Here is a 17,222-nt window from a genome sequence, read left to right as displayed (position 1 = left end):
AGCGTTAGGAACATAGTTTTGTATTCCTAATGCTATAATGCTCCTTTAATGTCAAATGATATGACAATTAACACTTAAAAATCTGATGTTTTAAGGAATGTTCACAGTTTTATTTGCTATTTACCCAGCTTAGTTTCTTCTTTTAAAATAAAATTGGCATATTTAATTTCAAAATGTTAACAATACATATCATAAATTAGATTCCAGCTTTACAGATGAAAAAGACAGAACATCAAGTTAACAAAGACATTTTCTTTAGTGGTAAGGAAGAAAAATATAATTTCATTGATTTGTCATTAATACCAAAAAGAAGGAAGATTCGAGAATCATAATTACAAAGTCATATAATAACATCAGTATAGGAACAGGATATTACTTGCACATTCTTCTTGAAACATGTGTGCATGTGGCAGAAATGAAACCCTACTGAAAGGATTATTCTGGATTAAAGACTAGTAGCAGCATTTCTTTATATGATTTCAAGAATATCAGTACTGGAACATTTATAAAGCTTCTTGTACAGTGCAACATGCTTCTGTTCAGTTGATGACTGTCTCAAATGTTGGTAAATATGTCTTTACTTGTAATATTTCTGGGATGGTCTGATTTCTGCCCTGGTAGAAGTTCAAGCCTGTCAGTAGCTCCACATCTCTCACACGTGCTGCATGAGCACGAAGCCTTTCTTCAACCCATTCTGATTCCGGTTTATTATCCTGAAGAAATAAAATAAATAAGGATCTTGTTAGAAGTCAAAATATGGCTATGAAGTATTATATACACCCAGGACAGTATTTGCCGTTTGGCAAACAAAGCATTTGCCTAGAGCGGCACTTTCAGGGGGGCGACAAAAAACGCTGCCCTAAGTGCCCAGGCAAGTGCTTTGTGTGCCTCACGTCCTGGGGGGGAGCAAGAGGTGGCCGGCTGGCTCATAGTTTAGGTGGGCGGCGAGGGAGCGGAGTTCTCTGAGCTCTTCCTTCTCCCTCGTGCGCCATTCTATGATGCCAGAAGCCGGAATATGAAGTCACTGCCCCGGCGGTGCATGAGGGAGCAGAGCAGGAAGAGCTCAGTTCCCTCGCCACCTGTATTAAACGCCTACCTGCCTGCCCATCCAGCTGTGCCCACAGAAGTCAGCAGTCCCAGGAGTCTGTCAGCCCAGCCAGCAGCTCCAGAACCATCAAGGAGCCCAGCAACGGTGAGTGTATGAGAATGTGTGTGTGTGGCTGTCAGTGAATGAGTGTGTCTGTCAGTGAGTATGTCAGTGAGTGTGTCTGTCAGTTAGTGTGCCTGTCACTGTGTGTGTCTGTCACTAAGTGTGTGTGTGTGTGTGTGTGTCAGTGTGTGTCTAAGTGAGTGAATTTGTGTGCCTGTTAGAGTGTGTTAAATAAGTGAGGCTGTTTGTGTCAGTGTGTTTTTCATTAGTGTATGTGTATCTGAGAGTGTGTGCCTGTCAGTGAGTGGGTGTGTCAGTGTGTGTGTGTCTGTTAGTGAAAGTGTGGATTGTTTGAACAGTGTGTTTGTCAATGACTGTATCTGTCATTGAGTGTATCTCAGTGCATGTGTCAATGAGGGCGTGCGTCTGTCAGTCACAAAAGTGGCCTTGACATGAAGTGGTGGTGCAAATTTAGATTGGGGAGGTTGCCTGAATTTAGTCCAAGATACACCAATGTATACACCACATATATAGCATGCTCAAAACTGCACAAAGAAAAGAATTGTACATTCTATGATTTCTGTTTTTTTTCCCCCCACCTGTGATTAACCCGTTCACTACCGAGCACTTTTTGTTATGAGATAATCTTAGCATAATTATTTGAAGCAAGGGATGCATAGCTAGCATATAAACATACCATAAACAGAAATTGTTTGTATAGACTGCTGTATAAAAAAAAATATTTGGGAAATATAAAGCTTTAGCCAGTATACAGTGTCCTGTTTTAGTATATTTCACACAAAGTCTGGAATTTTTTTCTCACATACAGTAAGTGTGAAAAAAATATTTAAATAAAGATAGTAAAAAACCTAGCAAAAAGGTATTTGTAAGGAATCGAAATGCATTCGTAGCTGTGCAGCTTACTAAAAATTGTAAAAGAATGTAAACATGTCTGCATTGACCATAATGCCCACATATAGTGAATATAGATATAAATCTAGTTAAAACTGCTGTAGCAATCTTTATCACTCTCTCGACTGCTTATGTAATGCTGACAGTGAAATGGTCCATTCCATTCACTCCTCCCACTTCCCTGACTGCAAGGATGCTATCACCCAATGACACTTCCAGTACAGTTTGAAAGCAGGGGGTGAACATACATTTTCAGAAACTTTACATTCATTGTATTAGTTAGCAGAGGCGTAACTAGAAACCACCAGGACCTGGTGCAAAAATTGCCCTACTCCTCTCACCCCTAATATGTCTCACCCCGTGCCCCTTCATGTGTCTCATTCTTACATCTGTCTCACCCCCCCAGCTCGTCTATGTGTCTCATCCCTCCCAGCCCCTCCATGTCTCATTCTCCCCTCAGCTCTTCCATGTGTCTCATTCCACACCGCCTCTTCATGCGTCTCTCCCCCATTCCCCACCCCTCCTGTACCTGCTCACATCCATGTCGCATTGGTGAGTGGACAGAGGTAGACAATTTGATAGGAACGCTGTCTGCTTCTTCCTCCATCTCCTCTATGTGTCCAACCCCTAGCTCCTTCATGTGTCTCATTTGCCCCCCAGCTCCTCTATGTGTCTCATCCCTTCCAGCCCCTCCATGTGTCTCATTCTACCCTCATCTCTTCCATGCATCTCATTCCACCCTGCCCCTTCAAGTGTCTCTCTTCCATCCCCCTCTCCTCCTGTACCTGCTCACTGCCATATCGAATGGCTGAGTGGACACAGGTACCCAATCTGACAGGAACTTTGTCTGCTCGGCCATGCTTCATGCAGTGATTGGCAGGAGGAGGAGCACTGTGCTACCCTCTTGCCGGTCACCCCAGGCCAGTGCAGCAGTACATTGTTATGTAAGTTATGCCGGCCCCCGCGGTCACAGGGAGTTCGGGACCCCTAGAGTGACGGGGCCAGTCTCCGCTACGACCCCTACTGTTAATGACTTGTGGCTTCTGGCAGAGAAATTCAAGGGTAATCTTAAATAGGATATAAATGAGTAAGGCTTTAAAAACTAGATTTCATATGGCAAATTACATTAAAAAGTGTATACTGGATTTTAGTATTGAAGGGGTTAAAGAGTAAGTGATGCATTCAAGGCACTCATTTTCAGAATAATAATATAATGAGTTTGTATTCTGCACTCAGTGATGTAATATACTTATACTTAATATACTTCTCCTCTGGGGCATAGAATCTGGCATGATTTACTTTCTTACAAATTTTAGATTTTCAAATCAGGTTAATGTGTTTTGATTGGCGATATATAGGACAGGTTTACACCATATAAACTAAGCTAAATGGTTCCTTAATTTGAAGATTCCTTTCAAGTGAATGTGGTTTTGGTTACACATATTGCTCATACAGCCGGTGACTCATGTCAATGCATATGTTCTTCAATATTGGAAAACTGAATATGTGAAAGCACTGAAAATGGAAATGATCTGTAACTTTGGTATCGGTACTGGTAAGGTTAAACACTAGACATCAGAAGTTCTAATAAGTCAGCATTAGATTTATTAAACATGATATTGCCATGTTAACAAACATGATTGAGCATTAGACAGAAAATGTGTTATAGTGAAACAGCAAGAGCTAGAACAACAATGGACCAAAATATGCAACCTTTCATACCACTACGCACTGGCAAAGTAAAACCTAAGAGACGGCATACAAAGTTTTGACCCTATGGTATAGAACACCGCAAACTCTGCAGAAAATGATCCCAGACCTAAGCGACAGGTGCTGGCGATGCCACACCGGGGCGGGCACATTCCTGCACATATGATGGGAATGCCCAAAAGTGGTCCCCTACTGGCAAATGATCAGTAGGGTCCTACAAAAGTTCTCTGACAATCCAACCCCCTTCAAACCTACCGCATACCTCCTACACCACACTACAACCCCGCCAAATATAAGAAATCCCTGACTATATAAAGATACTGAACACAGTAAAACATATCTTGCCCCTACTTTGGAAGAAAGTAACGACCTGGTTTGAGAAAATGGAGGAACTGCGAGGACTTGAAGACTTGACAAGATGATGACTGATGCTCCTGCACCCTGGCCCGCCTTGCATGCCTACACCATCGCATACTGGGGGTGGTGGGGGAGGCGGGAACAGGGACACAAACAAGAACCAACCAGGCAACAAGTCCCAGAGGTGGGCGGGTAGTCTACAGTGCCAGGGGGCATGCTTATAGTTGGGAGACTGGATGTAGGAGCCACATCACTAACTCAAGCTACATCGATTACTGCTAACAGTACGCTAATACAAGATACCATAGGCTATACCATGACACTACCCATAATACCTAAACATATGTTGCTATGCTTTGATTTAACATATACGTTGGTTTGTAACCTTCACGATAATTATGATGCACAGTATAGATTGTTTTCCCTTAACTGTTTGATTTACCTCTCAAAGCCCTGCATGGCTAGCTGGTTGATATATATATATATTGCATGCCATGGACCTGGGGGTCCTTCCTCTTTACTGCAACTTAACAAGTAACGAGAAGTTCAACAAAAATTGTAATAAAAATATAATAAAAAAAAAAAAAAAGAAATAGCAAGAGCTTGAAAGAATACCTTCCAGTGTATGTTTTCTAGAATAAATAAACCCATAACTCAAGCTCTCCAAGCTACTTATGTGAATGCCCACTGAATGGCCATAAAACAAGCTCACTAGCCAAGAGAAAAAAAATTGCACCAGCACTTTATATCATGATGAACTGAATTCCAGATGAACAGTGATTCATGTTTGTTGAATTGTGCAAGTCCTTGGAACTGTGTTTTATAGGGCCAGTTGACACTGCTTCTCTCTCTTTTTATCAGACATTTAGCATTTTGTACTCAATCACCTCTTATGTGTGTTTGTTTTTCAAATGGGGATTTTCCGAGTTAGCTGATACCTCTTAATCTCGTGCTTTAGTCTAGCCAAAGATTATTGTGCAGTCTTTTCCAAAGGTACTTTAAAAAAAATAAAAATATATATATTTTAATTTTGTACAATTTCACTGTCTCTTGTTCAGCAACCATTTGCACATATACACACTTTTTATTGTACCAATGATGATTCAATTTATTCATTTTATTTTTATTTCATCTTTCAGGCATTACATGTTTTTTTTTTTTTTAATCATTATTTATTGAATTTTTCAGGATAACTACAGTAATACATCGTACATGTGACAGACATAGTTCTGTGGTTAGCAAGACTGAGCAAGCCTTTCAGTACAGTGGGGAGTGATGGGGATGTCCAGTAGGAGGTGGGTGAGGAGGGAGGTGGGGAAGGGGGGTTAAGGTAGATACTGGTACGGGTGAGGGTCCGCTGTCTGGGTGAGGTCCCTCCGAGCGTTTGCACTTCTCGTGGCCCGGCGGCACAGGGTCCATGGCGGCATATCTGCTCGTTTCGGTCCTGTCCACCTGAGCTTCGTGTCTGTCCCCAGTTTTTAAGCCCTTCCCGTAGAGATGTATAGCCTCCACGGGTACCACTTTAGTGCACATTTGTCCGAGCGTCCCTGCAGGGAGGCCGTCAGTATCTCCATGTCATATATTGTCTCAACTTTGTCTACCCATTGTCTGAAAGTGGGTGTCGATGCACGTTTCCAATGCAGGGGTATCAACACCTTTGCGGCGTTCAGCAAGTGAATTGTCAGGGAGTGTTTGTATTTCTGTGTGGGGATGGGTGTGTGGTGTAGGAGAATCGTCATGGGCAATAAGGGAAGGTCGTCCCCCGTGACCTCTTTGATTTTTGTATTGATCAGTTGCAAGTATGCCATTATGCGTGGGCACGACCACCAGATATGTAGGCTCGTTCCCAGAGCCGAGCCACACCTCCAGCATTGGCCCGTATTGTTGATGTCGAAGTGCCTCAGGGTGTCAGGCGTTCGGTACCAGTGTGACAACAGCTTGTAACTGGTCTCTTGAATCTTCGAGCTGATAGAGCATTTATGGGTTAGGAGGACTATCTTGTCCCATTCTTGATCCGTGAGTTGTGTGCCGGTTTCCCATTCCCATTTGCCCATGTATCCTAGGGGGCTGTTGTCCATGGTCCCCTGCAGAGTCCCATATAGGAGTGATACCCCATGTTCAACGTGTTTCCTGTTCGTGCATAGCCTTTCGAAGCCCGAGAGTGGCCTATGAAGATGGTCTTTTCTAGCCAATCTAGCAACATACGTCTGCACCTGGTGATAGCGAAATTTATCTAACTGGGTGGGTTGCAAGTCTCCCAGTAAGTCATGTAGTGGTAGAAGTGCCTCCCCCCCGAGCACCACCGGCCCACGTAAATCCAATCCGTTTGTTGGAAGTTCCCAAACGCCGCCGGGGGTAAACCCCCAGCAAGGCCCGGGTTGTGCGTGATAGGGGTCAGTGGGTTCGGTGAGGTTGTTAATTGCTGGGTGTAGCGGGTTTTGCACCAGGTTTTGAGAGTCGCATCAATCATGGGGTTGCCTGTGCATAACTCTGTAAATGTGGCTCCCCCCAGCCACAATCTCGAGGGGATCCAGCCCTGCGTTTGCTGAAGTTCCATGGTCACCCAGTGTTTCGGGCTTGAGCTGACATGCCAGTCAATAATTCTGTGTAGATGCGTAGCTCTGTAGTAAGTGGATGCCGACGGCAGCCCTAGCCCCCCAGCCAACTTGGGCCGCTCCAAGACTGCCCTGCAGATGCGCGAAGGTCTGTGGTTCCATACAAACCCGCGGATGGCCGATTCTACTGATTTGAAGAATGAGTGTGGTATTGATATCGGCAAGGTGGCAAACAGGTACAGCAGCCGTGGCATCACATTCATTTTGACTGCGTTAATACGGCCAAACCAGGTGATGTAGCTTTTTCTCCAGCGTTGGAAGTCCTGCCGTATGCTCCTGAGGAGGGGGAGGAAGTTCAGCTGGTAGACTTGCGCCAGGTCTTTCGGTAGCCAGGTGCCAAGGAAGCACAGCTTCACTGCGCACCATGAGAAGGTGAATTGGGCACTGAGTCTATGGACATCATCTTCATTCCGCATTATCGGCATTGCTTCCGACTTATCAAGGTTGAGTTTCAAATTGGATACTTGGCGGAATCTACGGAAAGCCTGCAGCAGGTTAGGTACCGAGATCAGGGGTTGTTCAAGGAAGAACAACATATCGTCGGCGTACGCCGCCACCCTATGCTCCTCCTTGCCCACCTGAACCCCCATTATGCCCCCATCCCGTCTGACCGCCTCCAGGAATGGTTCCAGGGTGAGGGCAAACAGGAGGGGGGGCAGGGGACAGTCCTGGCGGGTCCCGTTGTGTATAGGGAACGATTTAGTCAGGGCACCGTTCACACGTATCCTGGCGGTCGGCGTAGTGTACAGGGCTGAGATCCATGTGCGCATGTACGTACCAAAGCCTAAGTGCCGTAGCGTTTCATTCAGGTATATCCAGTCCACCCGATCAAACGCCTTTTCGGCGTCCGTCGAGAGGAGGAAGACATCCCGACTCCTGGATCTTGCACAATGGATAATGTTCAGCGCCCAGATGGTGTCGTCCCTGGCTTCCCTACCTGGGATGAAGCCAACCTGATCTGGGTTAATCAGGCCTGGTAGGATCCGGGATATCCTCAGTGAGAGAGCCTTCGTGAACAATTTTAGGTCAGCATTCAGCAGCGAGATCGGCCTGTAGCTAGAGCAATTAGATGGATCCTTCCCTTCCTGGGGATCACCGCTATCGTTGCCGCCAGGGCGTCTGAGGGGAACGCTCCACCGTCTCGTATGGCATTCAGGCTTGCTAGAAGTCTCGGTAGGAGCACCTCCCGGTATGTCCGCAGGTACGTCAGGGGGAGGCCGTCTGGGCCTGGTGCTCAATGAGGTTTCGATTTCTTCAGAGCCGCCGCAAATTCCTCTAAGGTCAGGGGACCATCCAGCTCTTCCGCGAGGTCTGGCGTGAGCTTGCGCGTGGCGTGCTGGGACAGGTAGTCCGTGACCCTTCGGTGGTGTATTTGCGCCGCGGCTCCTGATCGGGCTTGGGACTGGTTGTACAGGTCCACGTAATATTCCCTGAAAGCTTCCAGGATACCCTCTGGCATACTCGTGGTTCGTCCGTTTTGTGTGTGAATCTTGTGTATGTGTTGGGATCTCCGTTTCTCCTGGAGCATTTTCGCCAGAAGTCTACCACTCTTGTTGGAGTGCTCATAGAAGAACCGTGCGGATTTCCGTAAGGTGTGCAGCAGGCCTTGGGATAGGAGATCTGCTAGTGCCCTGCGGGCTTCTGTAAGTTGTAAGTAAACGTTGTCGTCCACTGTGTGTTTGTGTGAATTTTCTAAGTCAGCTATCTTCTTTGTAAGGTCGGAGATGCCACGAGCTCTGTTTTTCCTTCGTTGTGTGCCAATGGATATGAAGTGTCCGCGAATAACACATTTATGTGCCTCCCACAGCGTCAATGGGGACATGTCCGCAGTGGCATTCGTGTCAAAGTAGTCTGTGATTGTCCGACGGGCTGACGTATTAGCGTAGAGGTCATCCAGTAGAGACTCGTTGAGTCTCCACTGGTGTTCCGCAGGTTTAAACAATCCGTATTAGTACTGGCGCGTGGTCGGATTGCTGTATTATTCAAATTTTCACTTCTTGGAGGTGGGTCAGGCGGTCCTGGGGCAAGAATATGTAGTCTATTCTGCTATAGTGTTTGTGTACCGCTGAATAGTAGGAAAAGTCCTTGTCCTCCGGATGTGCCATTCTCCAGCAGTCTATTAGCCCTGACCTGGTCAGGGAACGTCGCATCGAGCACAAACAGTGTGCTGGGATCGTGCTAGTGCCTCTCGAGGAGTCCAGGTTGGGATCACGTGGGGCATTAAGATCTCCGGCCAGTACCAAGAGGTCCTCCCTGAACCTGTCTAGCCTGGAGAGGGTCTTAACGAGGAAGATGTGCTGTCTACGATTGGGGCTATATATGCATGCGAAAGTGTATGGGACGTCCGCAGTGGTGCCCTTGAGGAAGATATATCGACCGCCTGGGTCCGTGAGTGTCTCTTTGTGACTAAACGGTACCGTGTGTGCGAATAGGATCGCCACACCTGTCTTCTTTGCGTCTGGGTGGTTCGCATAGTAGCCCTGTGGGAAGCGCCTGTTCTCAAGTGTCGGTGCGTCTCTACCTCTAAAATGTGTCTCCTGCAGGAACGCCACGGACACCCTTTCTGCCCAGAGCCTACGAATTAACTGCGCGCGCTTCTCGAGTAAATTAAAACCTCGAACATTGTGGGACCACAGATTAAGCTGCGCCAGTCTAAATAGTGCCATGTCCGCCCGGTGTGGGGCCCCCACCCGGGCTTAGCGTGGGACTAGAAGAGGGTACGCCTCCGTTAGGGGCAGTACACTTCAGGAAAGAGGAGGAGAGGGTAGTCAGGGGGTGCGCAAACGTCCAGGAGTGGACTAGTCAGTGGGGGTAGTAGTAGCAACTTCGAACCTTGGCCAGGTGAAGTCGTTCGGGGGCCCTCTGAGGGTTACCTCTCCGAACTCTGACCGGTATTTACAGTGTAGGTCAGTTGCGCGGGTGTGTGGAAGGATTCCTACGGTGTAAGTTGTCCCTCTGTGTAGGTAATGTCGTCGGCGGTCTCCGTCAGCTCCCGATCCGCCGGAGGTGTCAGCGATTGAGTAAATTCCCCGCGAACCTCCCTGTCTCGTGTTGCGTGGGGAACAGTCCCCCGGCCCAGTCGCCCCCGAGCTTCAAGCGTTAATTGGGTCATGTCCCTCGTGTGGGGAGCTACGTCTTGCCTAGTCCATTGGGCCATGTGTAGGTTGCCTGTCAGTGCTCGTTCCCCTCCTGTAGGGGCCTACCCTCTCAATTTTCAACCCCACGGGCCTGTATGGACGTGCAACGGAAAGGGGCGGTCCTAACTTCCCTGGTCTCCTCCGTGAACTGTCTCCGGTAGGAGACCCGTATCTTATAACACGGTTAAACTATGACAGAACTGAAAACAGAATCGTGCACTCTGTAGTGCGTACATATCAGGGTCACCTCATACGGTGTCTCTCCGTGAGCCCCCCGGAAACGCCGTCGCCCCACTCCATGCCTAACCCTGCCGCTGCGTGCGTTGGCTCAGTGGCAGAGCCAGGGTCAGGCGCCAGCACGGGCCGGATGCGTGGCCGGATCTCCAGTCTCTTCCTGCCCGCCCCCCTCCCCACTCAGTTCTCTTTGCGGCCCTTTGCCCAAGTGTGCAAAACAGACAACAGTCCGTGTACGGGCAGCCCTTCTCTTCATCTTCGTATAATCTCATGGCCTTTTAAAAATCAGTGTTCAGCAGTCCCACATTCCCTCCACGTGACTGTCCCTTAAACCCCAATACTGCCGGGGTAACTTTCCCCTTACCCTGACCGTCCCACCCAAGCCATCCTCTCCCCCCGGGGTAAAAATTACTCCTGTGAGTGCACTGTGCCCGGGTGTCCCGGTGTGGTCCACTATCTCTGTCCCGTACCCCACCCAAACACTGTAATGCACGTGGGTGAAGATGCCCTCAGGGCTGACTTGGGGCCGTGGTGTGGGAGGGTGGGGAGCGGTAGATACCCTGGTGGGACAGTCCCTGTGTCTCTGGGCCGCATCAAGTCCTTCGGAGCAATGGGAGGGGTCGTCCTGTCCCGTCGCTCACGCCTACCGGTTACAGCGGTGTACAGGGTCGGCACGCTAGGAGCCCAGCGCACCGTGGGATCTCACTTAGCCTACTTCTCTGGTGTCACAGAGTCTCTGCGTTGAGTTGGCCCCGGTATGTCTCTCTCCCGAAGAATATCCGCCGGTGCAATCGGGCCAGTAGGCCTGTCCGGCGGGTAATCCAAGATCCAGTTCGGTACGGGTATGTCCGGCAGGCCCAGGGAATGCAAGAAGCGTGTGACTTCGTTCGGTCACCTCATGATGTGCCATTGGTTCCCCACTCTGGCCTGCAGGCTGAACGGGTGTCCCCACTTGTAAGGGATCCTCTTCTCCTGCAACACGGAGGGGATTGGTTTCAGGGCCCGTCGTGTGTCCAGGGTGAAGGTGGACAAGTCTTGGTACAACGCTATTTGCAAGTCCATGTATCTGATAGAGTGTTGTGCCCGTGCTGCTCTCATTAAGGCCTCCTTCAGCTGAAATGACCAGAGGCAACAGATCAAGTCTCTGGGCAAGCCATCCCTGCGCGGGGCTCTGAGCGCACGGTGGGCTCTTTCCAAGCCGAAATCCGGCGGGGCTTCGTCACCTAGAATTTGGGTGAACAGGCCCTCCAGCAGTTCCCGTGGCGCCTCACCATCTGATTCCGGTACTCCTCTAACACGTATGTTACAGCGGCGGCTTCTATTATCCAGGTCTTCTACCTGGCGTCTCAGGTCCAGTATGATGTTACCCTGCCTAGTGGCTGCCAGCTCTGATGGCCGTTGGTGCTGTGTGGCTTGTAACTGGTGCACTTCCAAGGCGTCCACTCTCTGCTCCAGTACTGTAAGATCCTGCCTCACGGCCGTGATTTCTTCTCGGATGACGGTTCGGAGCTCTGCTATGAGTTCCGTCTTGTCACCGCGCGTAAGCAAATACGCCGCTATCGCAGCCAGGTCCGCGGACAGCTGTGTGAGGGCATCCCTGGGGGATTCACAGGCCAGAGACCCACGGGTGGAGCCCGTACGGCTACTTGTTCCCGGGGATGCGGGCACCATATTGTCTGGCCCGCGTGTGCCGGCCAGCGGTTGCGGTGTGGAGAGGTAGTCATCCATCGGCCCTGCCAGACGTCCCGTGGAGGATTGCGCCGGGCCGGGTGTGACCCCCCGTTTCGTCTTTCCCATTTTTCGGGGTTTAAAGCTTCGTTTGAGGTGCTTTGGCGGGTTGGGGCCTAGGAGCTCAGTGTGCCTGCGTCCTACTCCATTCTCAGCCGAGCCACGCCCCCTACATGTTTTTTTTTTCTTTGCTTTTATCAATAAGTATGTGTTAATAATGTTTCTTTGTGCAGAGAATCCACATTTTGTTATAGTTTAAATATACCGGTATACTTTTAATTTGTTATTTTTTTTTTATTTTGACCTTTGTGCACCATTTAACCTGGTTAATTTTTACTTTTGAAAGATTACTGTGGAAAACTAACCATTTTCCACTAAAGTGATATTACTGCATCTGCAGATATGTGTTTTGTGCATTTGATCAGTCACTTCTATCTGGATAGCATAGGTGTGAGCAGCACATTTCATTACGGTGTGCACCCAGAAATTCTTTCCCCATGTTATTTTTAATTCTATATAAAGTTTATATATTTCAAATGGTTAAAGCAGCACTCCCGCCCCAATAACTTAAATAACAGATGCTCTGACTAATCAGCAGCTGATTTATTAAACATGCTGATATGTTAAATAGTGTTAAGTACTGAATAGAAAAATATAATAATGAAATAGCAAGAGCTTGGGTGAATATCTACCAGTGTCTGTCGACTTGTTGTCGGGTCTTCTAGAGCCATGAATTTGTAATGTTTCTCAGGCCACACTAGATGACAAAGGCCAAGAATTCCATCATTAGGCTGCTTTCCCCTGGGTGGAGATTCTTCACTTTGGCTAGACACTACTATATCATACTTTAACTAAGGACTGGCTCCAAATAAGGACTTTGAAACAGGGGGCACACTAAAGGCTTTACTGAGTGGAGCTAGAGCATACCCATAGGAAATGGAACTTGTAAGTATGCAGGTGTAATTATACTACTAACATTTGATTTGGGACACCTCTGCTACTAAACTCCCATGGGAGTAACACTTATAAAACATTTGTAACTGGTTTATAATCATGTATTAATACAACAGATACCTGATAAAATGTGATCTGAGAAATACTATGAACTCTGAAACTAACAAACCATTCCCATTTTTTTTTTTAAGATACCATATGTGCTACAGTAAAGCTGCACTGATACATTTTGTCAAAAGGGTAAGTAATGTTTTCATATGAATGGTTTTCAAGTAAGTCATTCTTAGGAAAACATTACTGACCCCTTCATAAATGTCTGTTTTGCAACAACACGTAAGGTTATGATCTTTCAAACAAATGGGAACTGTTTGTTATTCTGCAATACATAAAATAACTTAACTGGCTTATTTAAAACGAAATATCTGGTAGTCAAGAGAATCCAGCTGGAATTCAATTCATGGTCACTTGTCCTGACTGATGGCAATCCCTTTAAACGTTTGTTTGGCATTCTTGTTTCCTTCAGGCCCATGTGCAGGACAGACACACTTAACTTTGAGCTTTAGCATCACAAGGCCAGTATTGTTTTTATGGTAGATGCTGGTCTTTCGCTGCAAGGCTTGCTGCCCCCACTGTTGCATCACTTGAAGATGCCGCAGTTGCTCTGCCTTTATCACTTGCTAGCCATTGGGCTGACCCAGCCCACAAAACCTGCTCATGGTCTTGCTTCTCTTGGACTCCTTCTATATTCTTGCCTTCCCTGCTCCTCTTCTGAATACTTGGATATTAGATTCTTGAAATGCTTTGAAGTCTAAGCCCTCAGTGAATACTATCGTAGCAACCTACTTTTCTACCCTACACTTACCTTTTGTGTCACTATACCCCACTCCCTCTATCATGTAACCTCATTGAGCAGAGCCCTCAATCCCTCTGTTCCTGTGCGTCCAACTTGTCTGGTTACAAATATGTGTCTGTTAGTCCACCCATTGTTCAGCGTTACAGAATTTGTTGGCGCTTTATGTGCTCTTGGACAGGATTTGTTTATCCATGTGTCCTTCTCCTTAATTCCTGGCTGCAGCCGATGATTCACTGCTCCTTAATTTAGGAGCATATGCCCTGGTCCTTAATTCCTGGCTGCAGCCCATCATTCACTTCCTACTATTAACAAAGTCCACATGCTGTCACAGACTTCACAGGCACTTGTCCCCATCACCAGGCCTTTGCTATTTGTTTCCAGAATTCCAGAAGTACAATGAAACATAATAGGAAAATAGGTCTAGGGTCTGTGAGATTCCAATGCATAGCCAAGATAAGCAGCTATTTCATTCCCACTGACTAACATGGCTGATAATATAAAAAAAAAAAAAACAAGCTTTGTAATGGCCGTTTTCCTCCGCCCAGGGCGTTGAGAAGAGAAAAGATATACATGAGGTAGCATCTTGTATGGGTGGCTCATACTCCTTCCTTTACATTTGGAGTGGTAGGACTTAAAGTAATATCATAATGTGGTTACAGGGCTCCCTAGGCCTTCAGGACTTGCCAAGATCCCTGATCCTAATGCAGATAATACCAGAGGTTGCCAATTGTGCAGCCTGATTTATTAATTTGAATTCTATGACCATCTGTATGCTATTACTTAAAGGCCTCCGTGAAGGGTGAAGAAGAACTGATTTTATTGAGCAAGGCACAGAAATATATACCCAGACCCCAGCATGTGGTCTCTATTTAGTATAACACAAGCCAGCCCAACCTCTGTGTCTGGGAGATAATTGAGTCAGCTCTTGGTTAAATTAATTATTTCCCAGATACAGAGAGTGCAATACAGAAATTCCAAAAAACCCACATCATATAATGGAGCAGCCCCACATGTCATATATCCACGGAAAGGGCCCATTCTATCCAAAAAGCGTCCGGTGCAGAGTTCCAAAATGCTGGATAGAGTTCCCCGGTCACATAAAAACACAGCTTTTACTCATTCGATGCCATGCCACCCCTTCTGTTATCCCTCCAAAAAGTGCCTTGATTGCTGGTCCTGGGACCGAGAGCGCTCTGGTTGAAGTTTTAGCGGACTGCTATAACTCCGCGATCCACTTTAAAGTTCCAGAGAAGTTTAGAGTTACTCCTGGTCAGTCGCATCATGCCTCACCAGCCCCTTGGCTGGTGAAGGGTGACTCTAGAGCAATAAACAAGGGGTGTTTGACTGGGAGGCATGGGCTGGAGGGTTAGTCCATAGTGATAATAGTCTTTTGAGAAAGGGATGGGAGTTGGGGAGACATGTACCTGGCTTAGGTGACCAGAGTGTTCTTCAAAACTCGTCTCTAAAAAATCCTACCTGTACAATACCACACATGAAAGAGCAACACTGACTGACTCCTTAGTTTAAGGCAGAGTTGTCACCTAGAATATACATGCAATTTATAATGCATAAAATAGTCTTAATTATGATTTTTAAAATTGTTCAGCAGCTTAAATTGTTTATTGTTTATAAATGTTTTTTGACCTACATGCTATAATGGAAAATGCAAACAGAAAGAGGCAGCCAGGTGCTTTCTGGGAAAAATCTTCCCAGCACAAAGGAAAGGAAATATAAGAACAAGCATGCCATTAAATAATCTTAAAAATTGGCCAGACACATGTCTTCTTTATTTATTTTTTTGAGGTGATCACAAACTTTACTGTTAAATCGTGTGGAAAGTATATGTTTACCTTTATTTTTTAATTTTCTAATTAAAGCTAGAAGCTGTGTGATGTTTTGCTATTGATGTTATGTGCTAAGCCATATTAACAATTCAGCAATTACATTAGTATTTTGTGTAGATTCCTCTTCCCTATGGGAAAATTCTGCTAAGAACAAAACACAGGATTTGTGTAATATTCATAAGCTTACTTTTGGAAAGCAACGTGCATTACATTTGTGCGGTGTAAGTCTGTTTATAGTATTGACTATAATTCAAGTCAGCTTCTGGAAAATAGTAATAATATTTAATTTCAAGTGTTAATATACCAGTGGGCTCATATATTGCGTCACAGAAAATATTTACAAAAACATACCTGCATCATGAAATAATGTGATTGACAGATTCTCGGCAATCCCACTTGATTGTAAAATTATTTATAAATTTCCATATGGACTTCCATTCCCCCATTTTAAAGACTTTCTGTGCTCTTTAAAGTAGATACATTTTGATGGGGCAGAAATTCCACAAATATTTGCCGCAAGATGAGTGGTGGGAATGCCAAATCCTATAACTTTATTCATAAAAACAGGCTGGGCAAAATCTCAGAGTCGAATTTTAAAAAGCAGAAATATCCCTACCTATACAAGTTTACCATTTCCTCTTGAGAACACCCCCTTTGAGTCATTCCTTACATAAATCCCACATTTCTGTGTTTTCTCTCCTTGCTATGGGTCTAATCCACTGGCCAATCTCTGTCTCTTATATACTTCTATCACTCATACATTCCCTGCAATGTAATCCTGGCTTCCTACCAGGGCTGGAAACATCCAGTTTATGTCACTTGAATTTTTCCATCAAAGATAAAGATTCTCCACAGGTGTCATGGAATCTTGATTAATTAGTGGAACCAAGGACCTGCACCATCCCAGAACAATTTAGATTTCTTAAGATTGGGGACTATGCCCAGATTCTTCTTTAATGTCCATCGCTGTCTCACACAATTTCAGAGATTTTTCTCTGAAATTGTGTGACTCTTGACTTTATATTACTCAGCTCATTTCTCTTCTCTAATGTGAGAATCTGATGTCATTTGTCATAGGGAAATGGGGGAGTGGGTCATGCTTGCAGGTGTCATTTAATCCTAACAATGCAGTACTGGCAGAGGTTGGCAGAGTACACGCTGTAGGCCTGACACCCGCTTGAAGACAACTAACTGCTATTTAATCTATAACAGTGGAAAAAGTTTTTGGGTTTTAAATGCACGCTATAGTGACACCACATATGAGTGGCAAAGTGCACTTGCAGAGGTTGGCAAAGTACACGCTGAAGGCCTGACACCCGCTTTAAGGACACTGACTGCTATTAGCTTACAGTGAAAAACATTTTTTTCTTTTTATGGCATGCTATTGTGACACCAGATATGAGTGGCAAAGTACACTGGCAGAGGTTGGCAGAGTACACGCTGAAGGCCTGACACCCAGACGCTTGTAGACAACTAACTGCTATTAGCTTACAGTGAAAAACTTTTTTCTTTTTAAAGGCACGCTATTGTGACACCAGATATGAGTGGCAAAGTGCACTTGCAGAGGTTGGCAGAGTACACGCTGAAGGCCTGACACCCGCTTTAAGGACACTGACTGCTATTAGCTTACAGGTAGTGATGTACCGAACTGTCCGCCGGCGAACAGTTCCCGGCGTACTTAGCGTGTTCGCGGCGGGCGGACACATGCGCAGTTCGATCCGCCCCCTA

The 17,222-nt window shown here is 46.2% G+C and overlaps 1 protein-coding gene across 1 annotated transcript in view; it reads right to left on the bottom strand.

Moving 5' to 3' along the window:
• Positions 1–262: 262 nt before the first annotated feature.
• Positions 263–17,222, bottom strand: part of ENPP3 (ectonucleotide pyrophosphatase/phosphodiesterase 3) — a 174,498-nt gene continuing 157,538 nt past the window's right edge. The window contains exon 25 of the mRNA XM_063443233.1: positions 263–713. Coding sequence (XP_063299303.1) covers positions 540–713 — 174 coding nt within the window. The 3' untranslated portion in view covers positions 263–539. The remainder of the gene's footprint in view (positions 714–17,222) is intronic.

Source organism: Pelobates fuscus, chromosome 2 (assembly GCF_036172605.1).
Source record: "Pelobates fuscus isolate aPelFus1 chromosome 2, aPelFus1.pri, whole genome shotgun sequence".
Classification (NCBI taxonomy): domain Eukaryota; kingdom Metazoa; phylum Chordata; class Amphibia; order Anura; family Pelobatidae; genus Pelobates; species Pelobates fuscus.
Note: the sequence above shows the minus strand (reverse complement) of the source record. Positions and strands in the feature narration are given on the sequence as shown.